A 12,467-nucleotide genomic window follows, 5' to 3' on the forward strand; every position below is an offset into this window, starting at 1 on the left:
GGCATAAAAGCAGAGCCTGGTTGCCACCGCACCACTGAAGCACCGCTCCGGATCTCCGGGCGTGGGGTTTCTCATGGCTGGGTGGAGGCAGAGCTGAGGACAGGAGATTTTGGGGAGCGGGCAGGGATTAAAGGGAGGCGCAGAGGAACGAGGCGGAGACGAGCAAGGAGAAGCCCGCGGAACCGGGGATGCTCCATCACCCCGCGCCCGGCTGGGGGTTTGGGCAGGAGGGAGCCCCACTTTCTGCTTTGCAAAAGGGTGGAAAAAAAAAAAATAAATAAAAGGCTTTCTCCGGTTCCTCCTTTCTGCACGGCACGAGGAGGGGGATGGCGAGCGCACAGTTCATTAAAGCAGAAGGGCAGGCGGCCAGCGAGCATCCTGGCAGGCAGCGCAGTGTATTTTCGCAGGCTCGCTGCCTCCCGACACAGAAGCTTCCCTTGTAGCGCTCACAGCTGTTTGGATTTTACCCGAGTTCATATCACAGTTTATCAAAGGGGCTGCATTTTTTTCCCCCCCCTTCTTTTTTTTTTTTTTTTGGTGCACTTTGCTGAGTACAAGCCGAACGATTCCCGCAAAAAACAAACGCAGGTTTTGTTCTGCAATGCAGCGGCCCGGAGGGTGGGAGAGAGGAAGAGGCGACATGCGTGTCCCCCCCCCGCCAGCCCCGATTCGCTTGCTGGTGGGGCAGAGGGGTTTTTGGGGCACGGGTTTGGCAGTGGGAGCTGGAGAGGGCACGGTGGCATCAGCACACCTGAAGGAAGGAGGAGCAGGAGGGCATCCCAGCATCCCAGCCCTGGGAGTCTCCAGCTCGTTGGGAGGTATTGAGATGTTTGGCCAAGCAAACTGTGTGTCCAGGGGAGCTCAAGAGCATCCAGGCCTGGGAGAAGAGGAGGATTTTGGTCAGCCCCAGCTCTTCAGCCTCCCCTGGCAAGGCACGGGTGATGGGCTGGGAGGTGGGACAGCGAGGCAGGAGGAAAGGATGAGGCTAAGGATGGGGCTGGGGGTCCAGGACGGGGCAGGGGGACAGTGAATCACTGCAGGATGGTGGCATCCTAGGGCTTCAGCATCCCCTTACCGCCAAACCAGACGCCCACCACCTCTGTACAGGATCCCCAGCGTATCCCTCACTATCCGAGCCTGCGGCTAAACCCCCATCCCACTCCCTCCCCAGAGCCCTCCCCACTGGGATGCTGGCGGGCCGCCCTTCCCTTCCCACCCCTCCAGACGGAGAGCACGGCCCTGGGAATGCTAGGCAGGCCGAGCAAAAAGCGATTTAACATGCTCCTCGCTGCCTGCCTGCCAAGAGCATCGGATGTCTGCGCTCTGCGGGACACGCCAGCCCTCTGCTCCCCCCCTTCTCTCCCATTCCCCATCCCGGTTAGCAGGTTCAAACCCACTTTGCTTCTTTTCCCCTACTTTTTGGGGAGAAAGGGACATCGCATGGTCAGCCCCAGCCTCTCCCAGAGGCAGAAAAGTCCCCTCCCTGCCCAAAAAGAGGGGACCAGCCACCCCAGCTCCATGCCAAGGGCATCACCGTAAAGCCCTTCATGCACCCAACGTGACGTGCTGGTGTTTGTCCCCCCTCTTCACTATCCAGCTCCCCACTGGCCTCATCCCGGCAGGACTTTGACATCTCAAGGAAAAGGCAGGATTTTCCAGCCAGGTGAACTTTTCCCATCTGCAGGAACCATAAATCCATAGCCCCATCACGAGACTTGGGATTTTCCAGCTCCCCAGCTAATGCCATAAATTGGCCGAATAACCTTGTCTGCTCCAGCCTACATCTTCCAGAGCGGATGGAGAACCAGCCCACCCTCCTGGCTGCCCCCCACGGGCTTCAAGCATCCCCCCAAAAGCCAAGGACCATCCCCAGTCAAACGGACAAGCCCCGCCGGGTGCATCGTGCGGGAGGTGGCTGAAAAGTCACCCCAGGGCCCCTTCCATGAAGCTTAACCTCAGAAAGCGCCCCGTGAGAAGGTGCTAGGCAGCAGGGAGGTTTATTTAACAGCTCTATAAAACAAGCTGAGACAACCCCTGCGCGCGGGCCCCTGCCTGGGGAGCAAAGCGCTGACTCAGGCATCCTCTCGTGCCCCAGGGTGCCACTGCTCGGCGAGAAAATGGCCTCTCTGGGCTTAAAAATTAAGCCCCGCACTTCAAAGCATCCACACACAACGTGCACGGGGATGTCTCCAGCCCCTTGAGCACAACCCATACCCCGGAGGGTTCATTTGCTGTCCTGGCAAGGTACATCAGCCACAAATGCCTGAGCTGCTCCATCTCAGAGAGCACCAAAAAGCCAGCTGCTTTGGTGCTAGGCTTGGCTTAGCGAGCTAAACTGGCTCCCAGAGCTCAGACGGACCCTGGGGACAGCGCGGGGGCTGCGTAACCGGCTCTGAGGAGGGACGAGGGGGTAGAATATGGCTCCTTCCAAGGACAGCAAGCTGCTAGGGCAGCCAGCCCTATCCTCAAATCGTGCTCTGAGCAGCAACACTGACGTCCACGGGGTAGGGCTTAGCCTCTCACTTTAATCCCCCCATCCCATAGCACTGGTACCAACAAGAAAGCATTAAATCCAGCCCGTAAATCTCAGTGCGGGCTGAAAACCTCGGAGTCGCTCCGCTGCCTGCCTCCTGACCGGCCGAGCAGCTTTCCCTCCGCAGGGTCCTTGCCCGGAGGACGGTCGTGCCGCTCCAAGGAGCCATGTGATGCTTTGGAAGCTCCTCCGCATTTTTCTGCTGCTCCAAGCCAGAGGGGCCGTCGGGAGGCCAGCAGCTGAATGTGGAATATTTGCTTCTTGCTTAAGGGCTCCGCTGAGTCCAGGACGGCCACGTGCCAGCTAGGGCAGATAGCTCCCAATTAGCAAGAAGGCTGGAAGGTCTCAGGTCTGCTCGTCAAGGTGAGAGGTAACACTGAGCGACGGCCGATGCTCCTGCTTCCGACAGCCCTTTGGGAGCCACCTTTGAGCGCAAACACGCCTGGCTCAAAAGCAGAAGGCAGCGCTTTGAAATTCTGAGTTTCGAAGGCGGAATAACTTTACTGGCTTCCAGCCTAAAAAAAAAAAAAGGTCACGAGTGACAACGAGAGAGACCGACCCCCAAAGGAAAACCCCGTCTGCTGCGACGCAGAAAACTGACGCCAAGCCAAAAAACATCCTTGGAAGAGACCGTGGGAGCAGGTTTGCCACCTCTCCGGTTCGTCAAGGGGAGAGGGGTGGAAAGCGCGAGACTCTGGGTGATTCGTGCCACTGGAGCTCCCTCGGCACATCCCTTCACGAAGATGGTCCCTCGTTCAGGCCTTCGTGAGGCATCTAAGCAGCTTTGAAGAGTGCTGAAGAGCCTTTTCCTGGATGCTACCCTTCCCTTCTCCTCCTGCCGGGGCTCCGCTCGGCGTGTGAGCTGCGCCGCGGCCATAGGCTCTCCCTCCGTGAGGTCCCCTTGGGTGGTGGCACGGATGAGGCATCGGGCCATGGTTTGATCTGGTGATGTTGTGCTGGATCCCACCGGGGAAGGCGGCAGACCAAGAAGGGGCACCTCCAAGGGCACCTCTTGGATGCACCAGCAGCACTGGCAGATGGACCATGTGCCAGTGCTGGGTTATCCCCCAGCCCGGTGATCCCAGGCAAGGGAGAAGAAATGATCTGGGTTCTTCCTTATGAATGACAGAAGCTTTTCGAGCTGTTTGCCTGTTATTTTAAAGGCAGTTTGTGTTTCCATTTAGCTCCACCCTGTCTTCTCTGGCAAACCACCTCGAGACACCCAGCTTGGGACCGGGGTCACTGATGGTGAGACCACCCATCGCAGCCCCCCACCTCTGCCCGGGAGGGCCGTGGGTGCTTCTCCCACCCATCTCCCAACGGCGGGCAGGCACTGGAACAGCTCTGCAACGTCTCGGGGACCACGCGTCCCTACAGAGCAAGAGACTTTCCCACCTCCACGGGCTCCTGCAGAGATCGCTGCTCAAACCACACTCCCGTCCTCAAGCACACAACGTACCATAACCTCTGCCTCCGGGACTCCGAGGACTTATCAGGAGAGAGACTAAAGTCCTTTTGGAGTCAGCAACCGGACACGAACAAGCCTGAGCCGGGTTAGAAAATAAACTACCTTTAACCGCAGACCCTCCGCCTGACCTCACGGACCTTCAAACTCGCCCACTGGCAAGGTGACAGGGAAAAATTGCTGCGCTGTGCTTTAATAAAAACCCTGTCCCCCATTTCCCTTTCCCCTGAGCACTCATCCTTCAGCTGGAAATCATTGCCCAAACTTAACAGGTCTATTTTCCTTCCCTGCTTCACCATTCCCGGGCCAGCCGGCAGCAGAAAGGGGCAGCGGTGGTCCCGGCGGGGAGGGGGAAGATGATGGGTACAAAGTGAGCAAAGAGCTTGTGCCAGCGGTGGGGGAGGACCGCGCTTTAGCACACCCTGTCCCGGTCTCTCAAGCATCCCACTCGTGCTCTCCAGCCCAGGATGAAACATCACCAGCATCTCCCAAGTCAAACACGAGGCTGGCTTCTCGCCCCGCTGCGCGAAACAGCTGAGCTGGCTTGCGGACAGGGGAGGGATGTAACATGGGAACATGCATACGGCTTCAATTTGAAAACCGGCTAAAAATAGCACCACGAGGCTCCCACGTTCACTGGATCTCTCCGGCAAGAGATCAGTCTTTTCCAAGGAGTCCTGTAAAAGTTTTCCTCCTCTATTCCCATCTTGTTTTTTTTCAGGAGGCAACAGAGACGGAGTTAACACCAGCACTTCAACCGCCATCAGTAGGTTTCAGAGTTAATCGCTAGTACCTGAGGGCATGGCTCACCCCTCCCAGAACCACTACTTTGGCTCCAGACCTGCATCTACCCCGCGTGAGCCACAACGTGACTTGACAAAGGACAGAGCCTTTTTTTTTTTTCTTTTTTGCTTTACCAGATTTTTTTGCGGGCATGAGTCACCGTAAAAAGCCCCGGCTCGCTGAGCTGCCGTGAGCCGGTCCAACCGCACCGCCGGCTGGCTGCTGGGAAAGCCGGGCCTGCCAGCCAAGGCTCATCCTGCCGGAGCCGGAGGGAAAACTTTGAGGTAGCCGCGATACGGGAGAGCTTTTAAATGGGACCCTGCCCAGGCTCACTATTGCTCTAATTACCCTTAATGAGGAATAGGGCCGCTTCTCCTGCCAAGGGCTGCTCAAACCCGGGGCTGGGCTGACCGGGGAGAAGAGAAGGGACACTACGAGTAGGATATTATCTCTGCCCTATTCTTAGATTCCCATATGATTAAACCCAACATTTCCAGACTCCGATCAGAAGCAAAAAACCATATGCTCAGCTAGATTTTTTTTTTTAGGAGGAAATGTAACATATTACATTAAAATTTAATATAAGCGGGAGGAAACCTCTGAAATCCTTGCCCTGCAGCCCAAACAGTGGCCGCAACCCTGCCCTGCCCACGTTTCATCATTTTTGCAACCTGCCATGCTTCGCCTCGACGTTCATCGCTCACGGGATGAATCCAGCGGCAACTTTCCGGCGCGCTCTCGGGCTGCCCGAAGACTCAGGCACAAACTGCTGCCCGAGCAGGTACAACTCAACACCCGGCTCGGCTTAGCAAATTTTGAGAGCTCTGCACGCTTTATTTTCCAATTGCAGTGATGGGACCCCCCCATCAGTACCTCGTGCACCCCTCCACCTTCGGAGAGGCAGCTCTCTTCTCCCATGGGAGCACGGCTTGGGTTTCTTGCTCTCCCCACGTTCATTTTGATGCCACCTCTCTGAAAGCAAGGGAGGAAAACCCAGGGTCCTCCCCCTCCTCCCACCAACCTCCTCACTGATTTCTCCACCCTGCCTCGACCGTTAAGCCCATTATTTCCCAGCGAGCTGAGGAATTGGTGTCCCTTGCCCCAGATTTCATTGCATTAAAGATGATGCCCTGCCAGCTGCCACGACGCTTAGCTTTCCAGCCTCCACCGCGGCTCCTTAAAAAGCTGAAGCAAAACCTACCAACTCCGCGCATCGAAACACACGGCTTTGGGCATGAGGCTTTTGCTGGGCAAGCATCTCGCCGAGCCGAATAGAGGGATTCACTTGAATTAGCATCCCGAGCACAAGCGTGTCTTCATGCTCTGGCTGGTCTAGCCATTTCTTAACGAAACGGGCTCTGACAACGCTATTTAATAAGGAGCTACTTTGCCTCTGGCAATGGGAGCGAGAAATATGGTGCCTCGACATGTGAAAGGCAAGTCCCATTTGCTCTGAAACGGTCTGCTGGCGAGCGAGTGAGGCTCGTAGAAATGGTTTTGGCTCCGAGCGAGCTCGGTGCTTGGGCTGCTCGACCCCGTCATCCCCATCCCAGCCTGCCCAGGGGGTGCTCAGGGGTTTCGGTGAGGCTGGTGGGGTGCTCGTACCTGATGATGAAGGCTCCTCTGGTCTCCAGGAGTTTCCGTTCGCTGCTGAAGCGCTTGAGCAGGTTGATCATGAACTTGTAGAAGTAGGAGTTCATGGTGGGGGTGGAGGGCGAGCACTCCAAGCCTTTCGTACCTGGGGAGGGAGGCGAAGGGGAGAGCAAATTAGAGCAGCCGGGGCCCTCCTGCCAAAGCAGTCTCAATCAGAGAGCAGACACCCCAAATCCGGTCGCAGCGCTCGGCAGAGGAGGGCTGGGGCACGACAAGAAGATTTCCAAGCCTCGTATAACCGCATCTGCTCGATCCAGGCAGAGCCAGCCCTGCCGCAGCTCTCTCCATCCCAGCAGAAAGCGTCTTGTGGTGGTCCCAGCCCTTGAAGCAGCACACAGGGATGAAACAGGCTTTTTGGGAGATCATCTCAGAGCTGTTCAGCTTCAGTAGCTGACAGAAGAAGGGGTGCCTGAGGCTGTAGATCAATAGGCAATCCTGTCTCCTCAGGTACGGCATGTACACTCATCCCAAAACCCAAATTGCTGATGAACTGAAGAGTCTTTAATCCAGCCCCACACGCCACAGATGCCCTGAGCCCAGCGTGCACGTAGCGGCAGACACACACGTTCAGCCCTGGGTCATGGCACGGCCACCGCTTTACGCTCGGTGACATGATTTCTCCCCAAGCAGGAGCCACTTGGTGCAACAGTGTCACATACAATGTGCCCCAGGGCTAGCATAAAGTACTGGTCAAACCACAGCAGAGCTCCAAGCTTAGAGATTGTACCAAAAAATGGGTTTTTTCTTCGTTCTCTGTTTGCAAAAACCTTTCATAACAAAAGCAGCCGAAGGTTAGGGAAGGGGGACCGGCACGAAGGAGCAGCGGTCCCTCCAGCCTGGAGCATCCCTGCTCCTGGAGCACCTGCTGGGTCGGGACACAAACCCACTCGCTGCTTCTCCAGCAGCCACGGTTTCTGCCCAGAAGGCAAACAAGGCTTCATTTCGAGGCAGCAGCTATCACGGATCACATTTATAAGTCTCAAAGGCAGAAAATTACAGGTAATGAGAGTGGCCGGACTCTCCGAGCAAGGAGGGTGCGGGAAGCGCCCTGGCCGGAGGGAAGGGGGAGGGCGTGAAAGCAGGAGGGGGGAAGCAGAGAGAGGAGAGATGGCAAGGAGAGATGGCGCACTCAGGAGAGCCTAGATGTGCTCCAACAGACCCACACCCAATGCACTCCAGGCTTGCAAGGCTCTTTGATGTTTTCTCCTTAGGCATTTTGCCTGGGGCCGGAGGATTTCTAGCAGTACAGGGAAGGGATGCTCTGCACCTTCCTGTCGCACAGGGCACCCAGAGCTGGCAAGCCTCTGCTCACAGCCTCTGCCAAGGGGCCAGCATCTCCCTCTGCACCTCTCAGGGCCACAAAGTCGCTCTTGATGGGCTCCTATCACTCGTTTAACAGCAAACCGTGCTCCAGGCTGTAAGGTGCATGGGCTGCTGCCGCAGGCGGCTCTCCCTGCTGCGGCACCCGCTTGGTAAGATGTCCTAACTCGGTCTGAGACTATTTGCAGGGTGGGCAGCCAGGGAGGGCTGGCAAAGGGGCATCTCCCAGCTCAGGGTACGCAGAGAACATTAGAAAAAACTACCCCTTCAAACCCACAAGTGCAGGGAGCTGGCAGGTAAAGATTGCTTTTCCCACAGCGAAACTACAGGGGAGATGGTTTATTTAGCAGGACAGTGCTCAAAGCACATGTCTAACCACAGTAAGAAGGGAAGCCGGTACACGAGTGCCCCAAGGTTATTCCCCACATCCCGAGAACAGCCAGTATTTCCATCAGATCGCTGAAGGAAACCTGAAGAGTTTGATTTATGTATGTTGTCTGCTTCTACTGAGACTCAGCAGAGCATGGAGCAGCCAATTAAAGATGCAATCAAGCCGCCAAAGCCCAGGAAAGCTGATGGAAAAGCCACTGGGCTGTTTTCCACCCTGCCTATCCCGGTGATACAGAGAGATGCAGACGTGGGCTCAGCCAGGGCAGCTTCCCTGGGCTTGGATTTAGCATCTAAGAGAACATAGGCAGCCAAAGAAAAAGGAAAATTAAATACGAGGTCATCTGAACCAGAACCCGGTGTCTCCTCCCCGCTGGAGCCATGCGTTCACCCCCCCCGCCTTGGTGCATCCGAAACCCCAAACCAGGCTTTGAAGCAGGCATCTCCCGGAGCACAAGTGTTCGCCGTAGCATCGTGTTTCCCCTCAGCTGTGGGGAAGATGATCCGGGCAAAAAAAAAAAAAAAAAAAAAGAAAAAAAAGAAAAAGGATCTAGCCGAGCCGATGCACTCCAAAACAAAGGTGCGTTTGTTCGAAGGCAGGGAGTACCCTACGTGAAAATACAGCCGTGCCCCACGTGTCGTCACTACAGCTGCTCAGCACTGCTCAAAAGCGGGCCGAGAAGAGACACGGTTCGGACAAGGCGACACGGAGCAGCTCTGCTTTCCCACCGTGCCTGCCCGTGGCTCAGCCTCGCGTCTCCCAGCCTGTACCATGGGCAGAGCCTCAAAAGCAAGCATTGCTTTTCTTTCTGGTGCGGAGGGTGAGGAGGGGAGGTGAAGAGCAGATAGAAACCGTCTTTCAAAGCTGCAAAAGTGATATTTTTTGTCCGTTTTGTCAGCAGTGCCGAGGCATCCAAACCAGAGCTGCACTGCAACCCAAGAGCCAGCAGCAGGCAGGCAGCACATCACACCTTCACCCTCACCAGCTAGAAATGCCCCAACGTTGTAACTTGTCCAGGGGAAGGTCTGATCTTGGAGGTTTGTCCTTCTCAAGACCCCAAAAATCACGTCTCTGACCCTCACAGTGTCAAGGATGACACTGCTGCCGGGGCTGGTCTCTCTCGGCAACAGCACAGGCAGCAGCTCTGCTGTCGCTCCCTCCACCTCCAGCGACATTACACATCCTAAAACAAATCCCAAGGGAAGAACAGGAGGAGGCAGCAACTTCTCTCCTCCCCGAAAGGTCCAGTGCTCCTGTCGCTGGGGTGACAGCAGCGATGTGCACTGGACAAAGCCCAGGAGCCGTGTGGCTGGGAATGCCGGTGCAAGACAGACCAGCCAGAAGCACCCTCAGATCCGCGCTCCCGAGGTGGTGCAGCATCTCCCGCATCTCAGACTGGAGATTGGGAAGGACCCGCTGGGTCAGCTGAGTATCCAAAAGCCAGAATCGCCTCAGATATCAGATCCCGGCTGCAATCCGCAGGATGATCAACCTCCAGCCCTGCCGTCTTCTTCCATCGACTCGCTCCCAACCCTCCGACCCTCCAGGCCGGAGGAAGCTGGGCAGTGGGTCAGGGAGCAAAGAGGGAACAGGACACAGAGATGGCGAAAACAAGTCTTAGCCCTGGGGTTTTTTTTTTTTAGGAGAGGAAAGCGTGACGTGATGGTCTGCACGCCCCAGGGAGCTGTTTCATCATCCTTTGCCTCTGGGAGCATTAAGACCGAACTCAAAAGGGATTTCTCCATCCCTTGCCCACCCGGCGCCCAGCGGCTATGCCTGTGTGTCCCTAAGGAAGGTGTCCACCACGGCATGCCGTGCTGGAGCAGCCTTGCCAGTGCTTTCCATGGGTAATGCCGGGGATGAGAAACCAGCGTGTAGGAGTCTCCCAGGCTGCAAAAGGCTCAACCAAATCTCAGCTGGAGTTTAAAAAGGGCAATACTTCTTCCAAGCAGGCAAAATATTTCTCTTGCAAAACCTCCCAATCCTCCAAACTTCCCGTTGGCTCCGTGTTTACAGGATGTCTAGGAAGCGGCTGGCACCTTCTTTGCCATCGCGTAACCCTTCCCGGCGTAGCCCGGAGCTCAGCTCGCCACCCCGCGGGTTATAGCTCAGCACAGTGGCATCCCCGGCTCGACAGAACCGTAGGAGCAGCTTGTCAAGCGTTTCTACGAAGCACGAGAGACAAGCAGAGAGAAGTGTTATGAAAACTGTGGCTTAATTAATCGAAGCTTGCACCTCTCCCCCCTTCCCCAAAGCGAGACTTTGCAGATCCGTAACCTGCCAGATCGGCTGTTAACGTACCCGGAGCGGGGCTGGTGGCACGTCGTGGCTCTGTTACCTTTTTTTTTTTATTTTATTTTATTTTAAATCTGGCATGGAGGAGGGAGCTGGAAGAAGAAAGATCCCTGCTCAGAGGAATGACAAAACCCAGCCCAGATATCCACTATAATAGGAACAAACGGGAATTTGGGGCCCACAGGAACATCAGAGCAGTGAAACAAGAGTCGGTAGAAACAAGCTACGAAAGGCACATGGAAATTACAGCTCCGTGGCCGAAACGAGTCCGCACCATCCAGCCAGCCTGGACCCTTCTCAATGACTACAGCATCCTCCTGCATCCCAGGATGCCGGGCTAACACATCCTTTCCTAAGGCAAGCTTAGCAGCCTGGGGTAGAGCCAGGGACACGAGTGGGCTTCCTGGATTACCTAAGCCAGCACCAGCATCTGTCCCCCCCACCCATGGGTGCTAGCTCGAGCGGAGCGTGGCGAACGCCTGCCGAAACCCCAGTGCATCCCCAAGCGCTCACCGGTGGTTTGTGCCGTTCCCATCGCTCGCGCAGCCGTGCTATAAATCAACCGAGACAGGCAATTAGGAATCTATATTAAGGCCCTTATAAATATATATTGTATAGCAGCCTGGAACATTCAGGCTGTCTGGCTGCTTGATGGGCTGAGCCGTCTCGAGACCTACAGTGGTCAAGGTGTCCCCAAATTGCTCCGGGGGGGCCTGGCAGACTCCGACACGAACTTGACTTTTCCTACCTCGGCCACAAAGTGCCAAACTTCATCCTGGCATAAAACGCAACTTCCGCTCATTTACCGTAATTGGTTTCAAACTGGTCTTAATTAAAACCGGTGCGGACTTGCTTAACTCCATTTAAACCAAATTTAAATAAGATTGGACCAGAATTGATTCCTTTCCGAAGCAAGCTAAAGCTGGGTAAGCTGTTTAAAGAGTATCCACAAGGGTATTTGCGGCGGTTTAGCTAAAATGATTTACCACAATCCTTAATTGAAGCAATTTCAGCTCGGATATAGGGAGGGCGAGCTAAGAGCTGGCGGGGCCGAGCATCCTTCCCACCCGAGCGCCTTCCCCAGGGCATCACATTTCCAGCTCAGCCCGGAGAAGGATCTCCGTCGGCTCCTCCGGGAGCAGTTGGGATAAACCCGGCAGCAGCCGGAGCTGGTCCGTGAGCCTTCAACCTGCACGGGGCTCGGCTCGAGCGCCGGCGGCGTGGGAGTTGGCGTTGCCAGATGGTGCTCGGCGAAACCCCGGGCGGCGACGTGGGAATCTGTGCAGCGTCTCACCCCCCCCGCCCCGGCAGCCTTCCCCAGGATGTTTTGAATTTTAGCTTTTGCAAACACGGGGCGGCGAAGCCTTGCGGAGCGGGATAAAAATAGAGCCGTTAAAAAGGCAAATCCTCTCCCCCCCCCCCCCCGCCCCAAACCCCGGCGCAGGGCGTAGCTGGAAACAGATGCGAACGTGTCGGCAGCTCAGCTGGGCTCTGCAAAACCTCCGCTCTCCCTTCTCCGGAGCGCAGGATGCTGCTGAGGAAATAAACCCACCGAAATTACGGATTGCACGGCCACGGGCTGTGCTCAGCCTGCTTTTGCAGGGCTGCCTGGGCACACGGATGCTTCTCCCCTTCCTACCTGGCGAAAGAGCCATGGGTTTGCAATTCCCGAGACTCCAGCATCTCGCCCCAAAGGGGGTCCACAGACGGGCCAGGGTACGTATTTTGATGCCAAATGAGGCTTTTGCTGCACTGATCCTCTGGATCCCCCCACTCCCACGCAGGGTCTGTGCTTGCGCCTGCCTTGAAGGAGGGCAGCAGGCAATGATAATGCCGATGGGTTTCCTAGGAAGGTTAGCGGTCCACTACTGGCTTGTTTTTCTTTGTTAAAGTAAACCAATAAGCAAAAATGCAGCAGGGGTATAGCCCAGACAACATACAGGAGAAGAAAATACCCAGCAGAGCTGCAAAAACGGGAGCAGTTCAGTTTGGTGGTGGGTTTAGAGCAGGCTGAGGCTACTGCACGGAAA

The 12,467-nt window shown here is 56.0% G+C and overlaps 1 protein-coding gene across 1 annotated transcript in view; it reads right to left on the minus strand.

The window, feature by feature from the left end:
• VAC14 (VAC14 component of PIKFYVE complex) overlaps positions 1-12,467 on the minus strand; it is a 64,920-nt gene that overhangs the window by 16,118 nt on the left and 36,335 nt on the right. The window contains 1 exon segment of the mRNA XM_050904237.1: positions 6,387-6,519. Coding sequence (XP_050760194.1) covers positions 6,387-6,519 — 133 coding nt within the window.

Source organism: Gymnogyps californianus, chromosome 12 (assembly GCF_018139145.2).
Source record: "Gymnogyps californianus isolate 813 chromosome 12, ASM1813914v2, whole genome shotgun sequence".
In the NCBI taxonomy this organism is placed as follows: domain Eukaryota; kingdom Metazoa; phylum Chordata; class Aves; order Accipitriformes; family Cathartidae; genus Gymnogyps; species Gymnogyps californianus.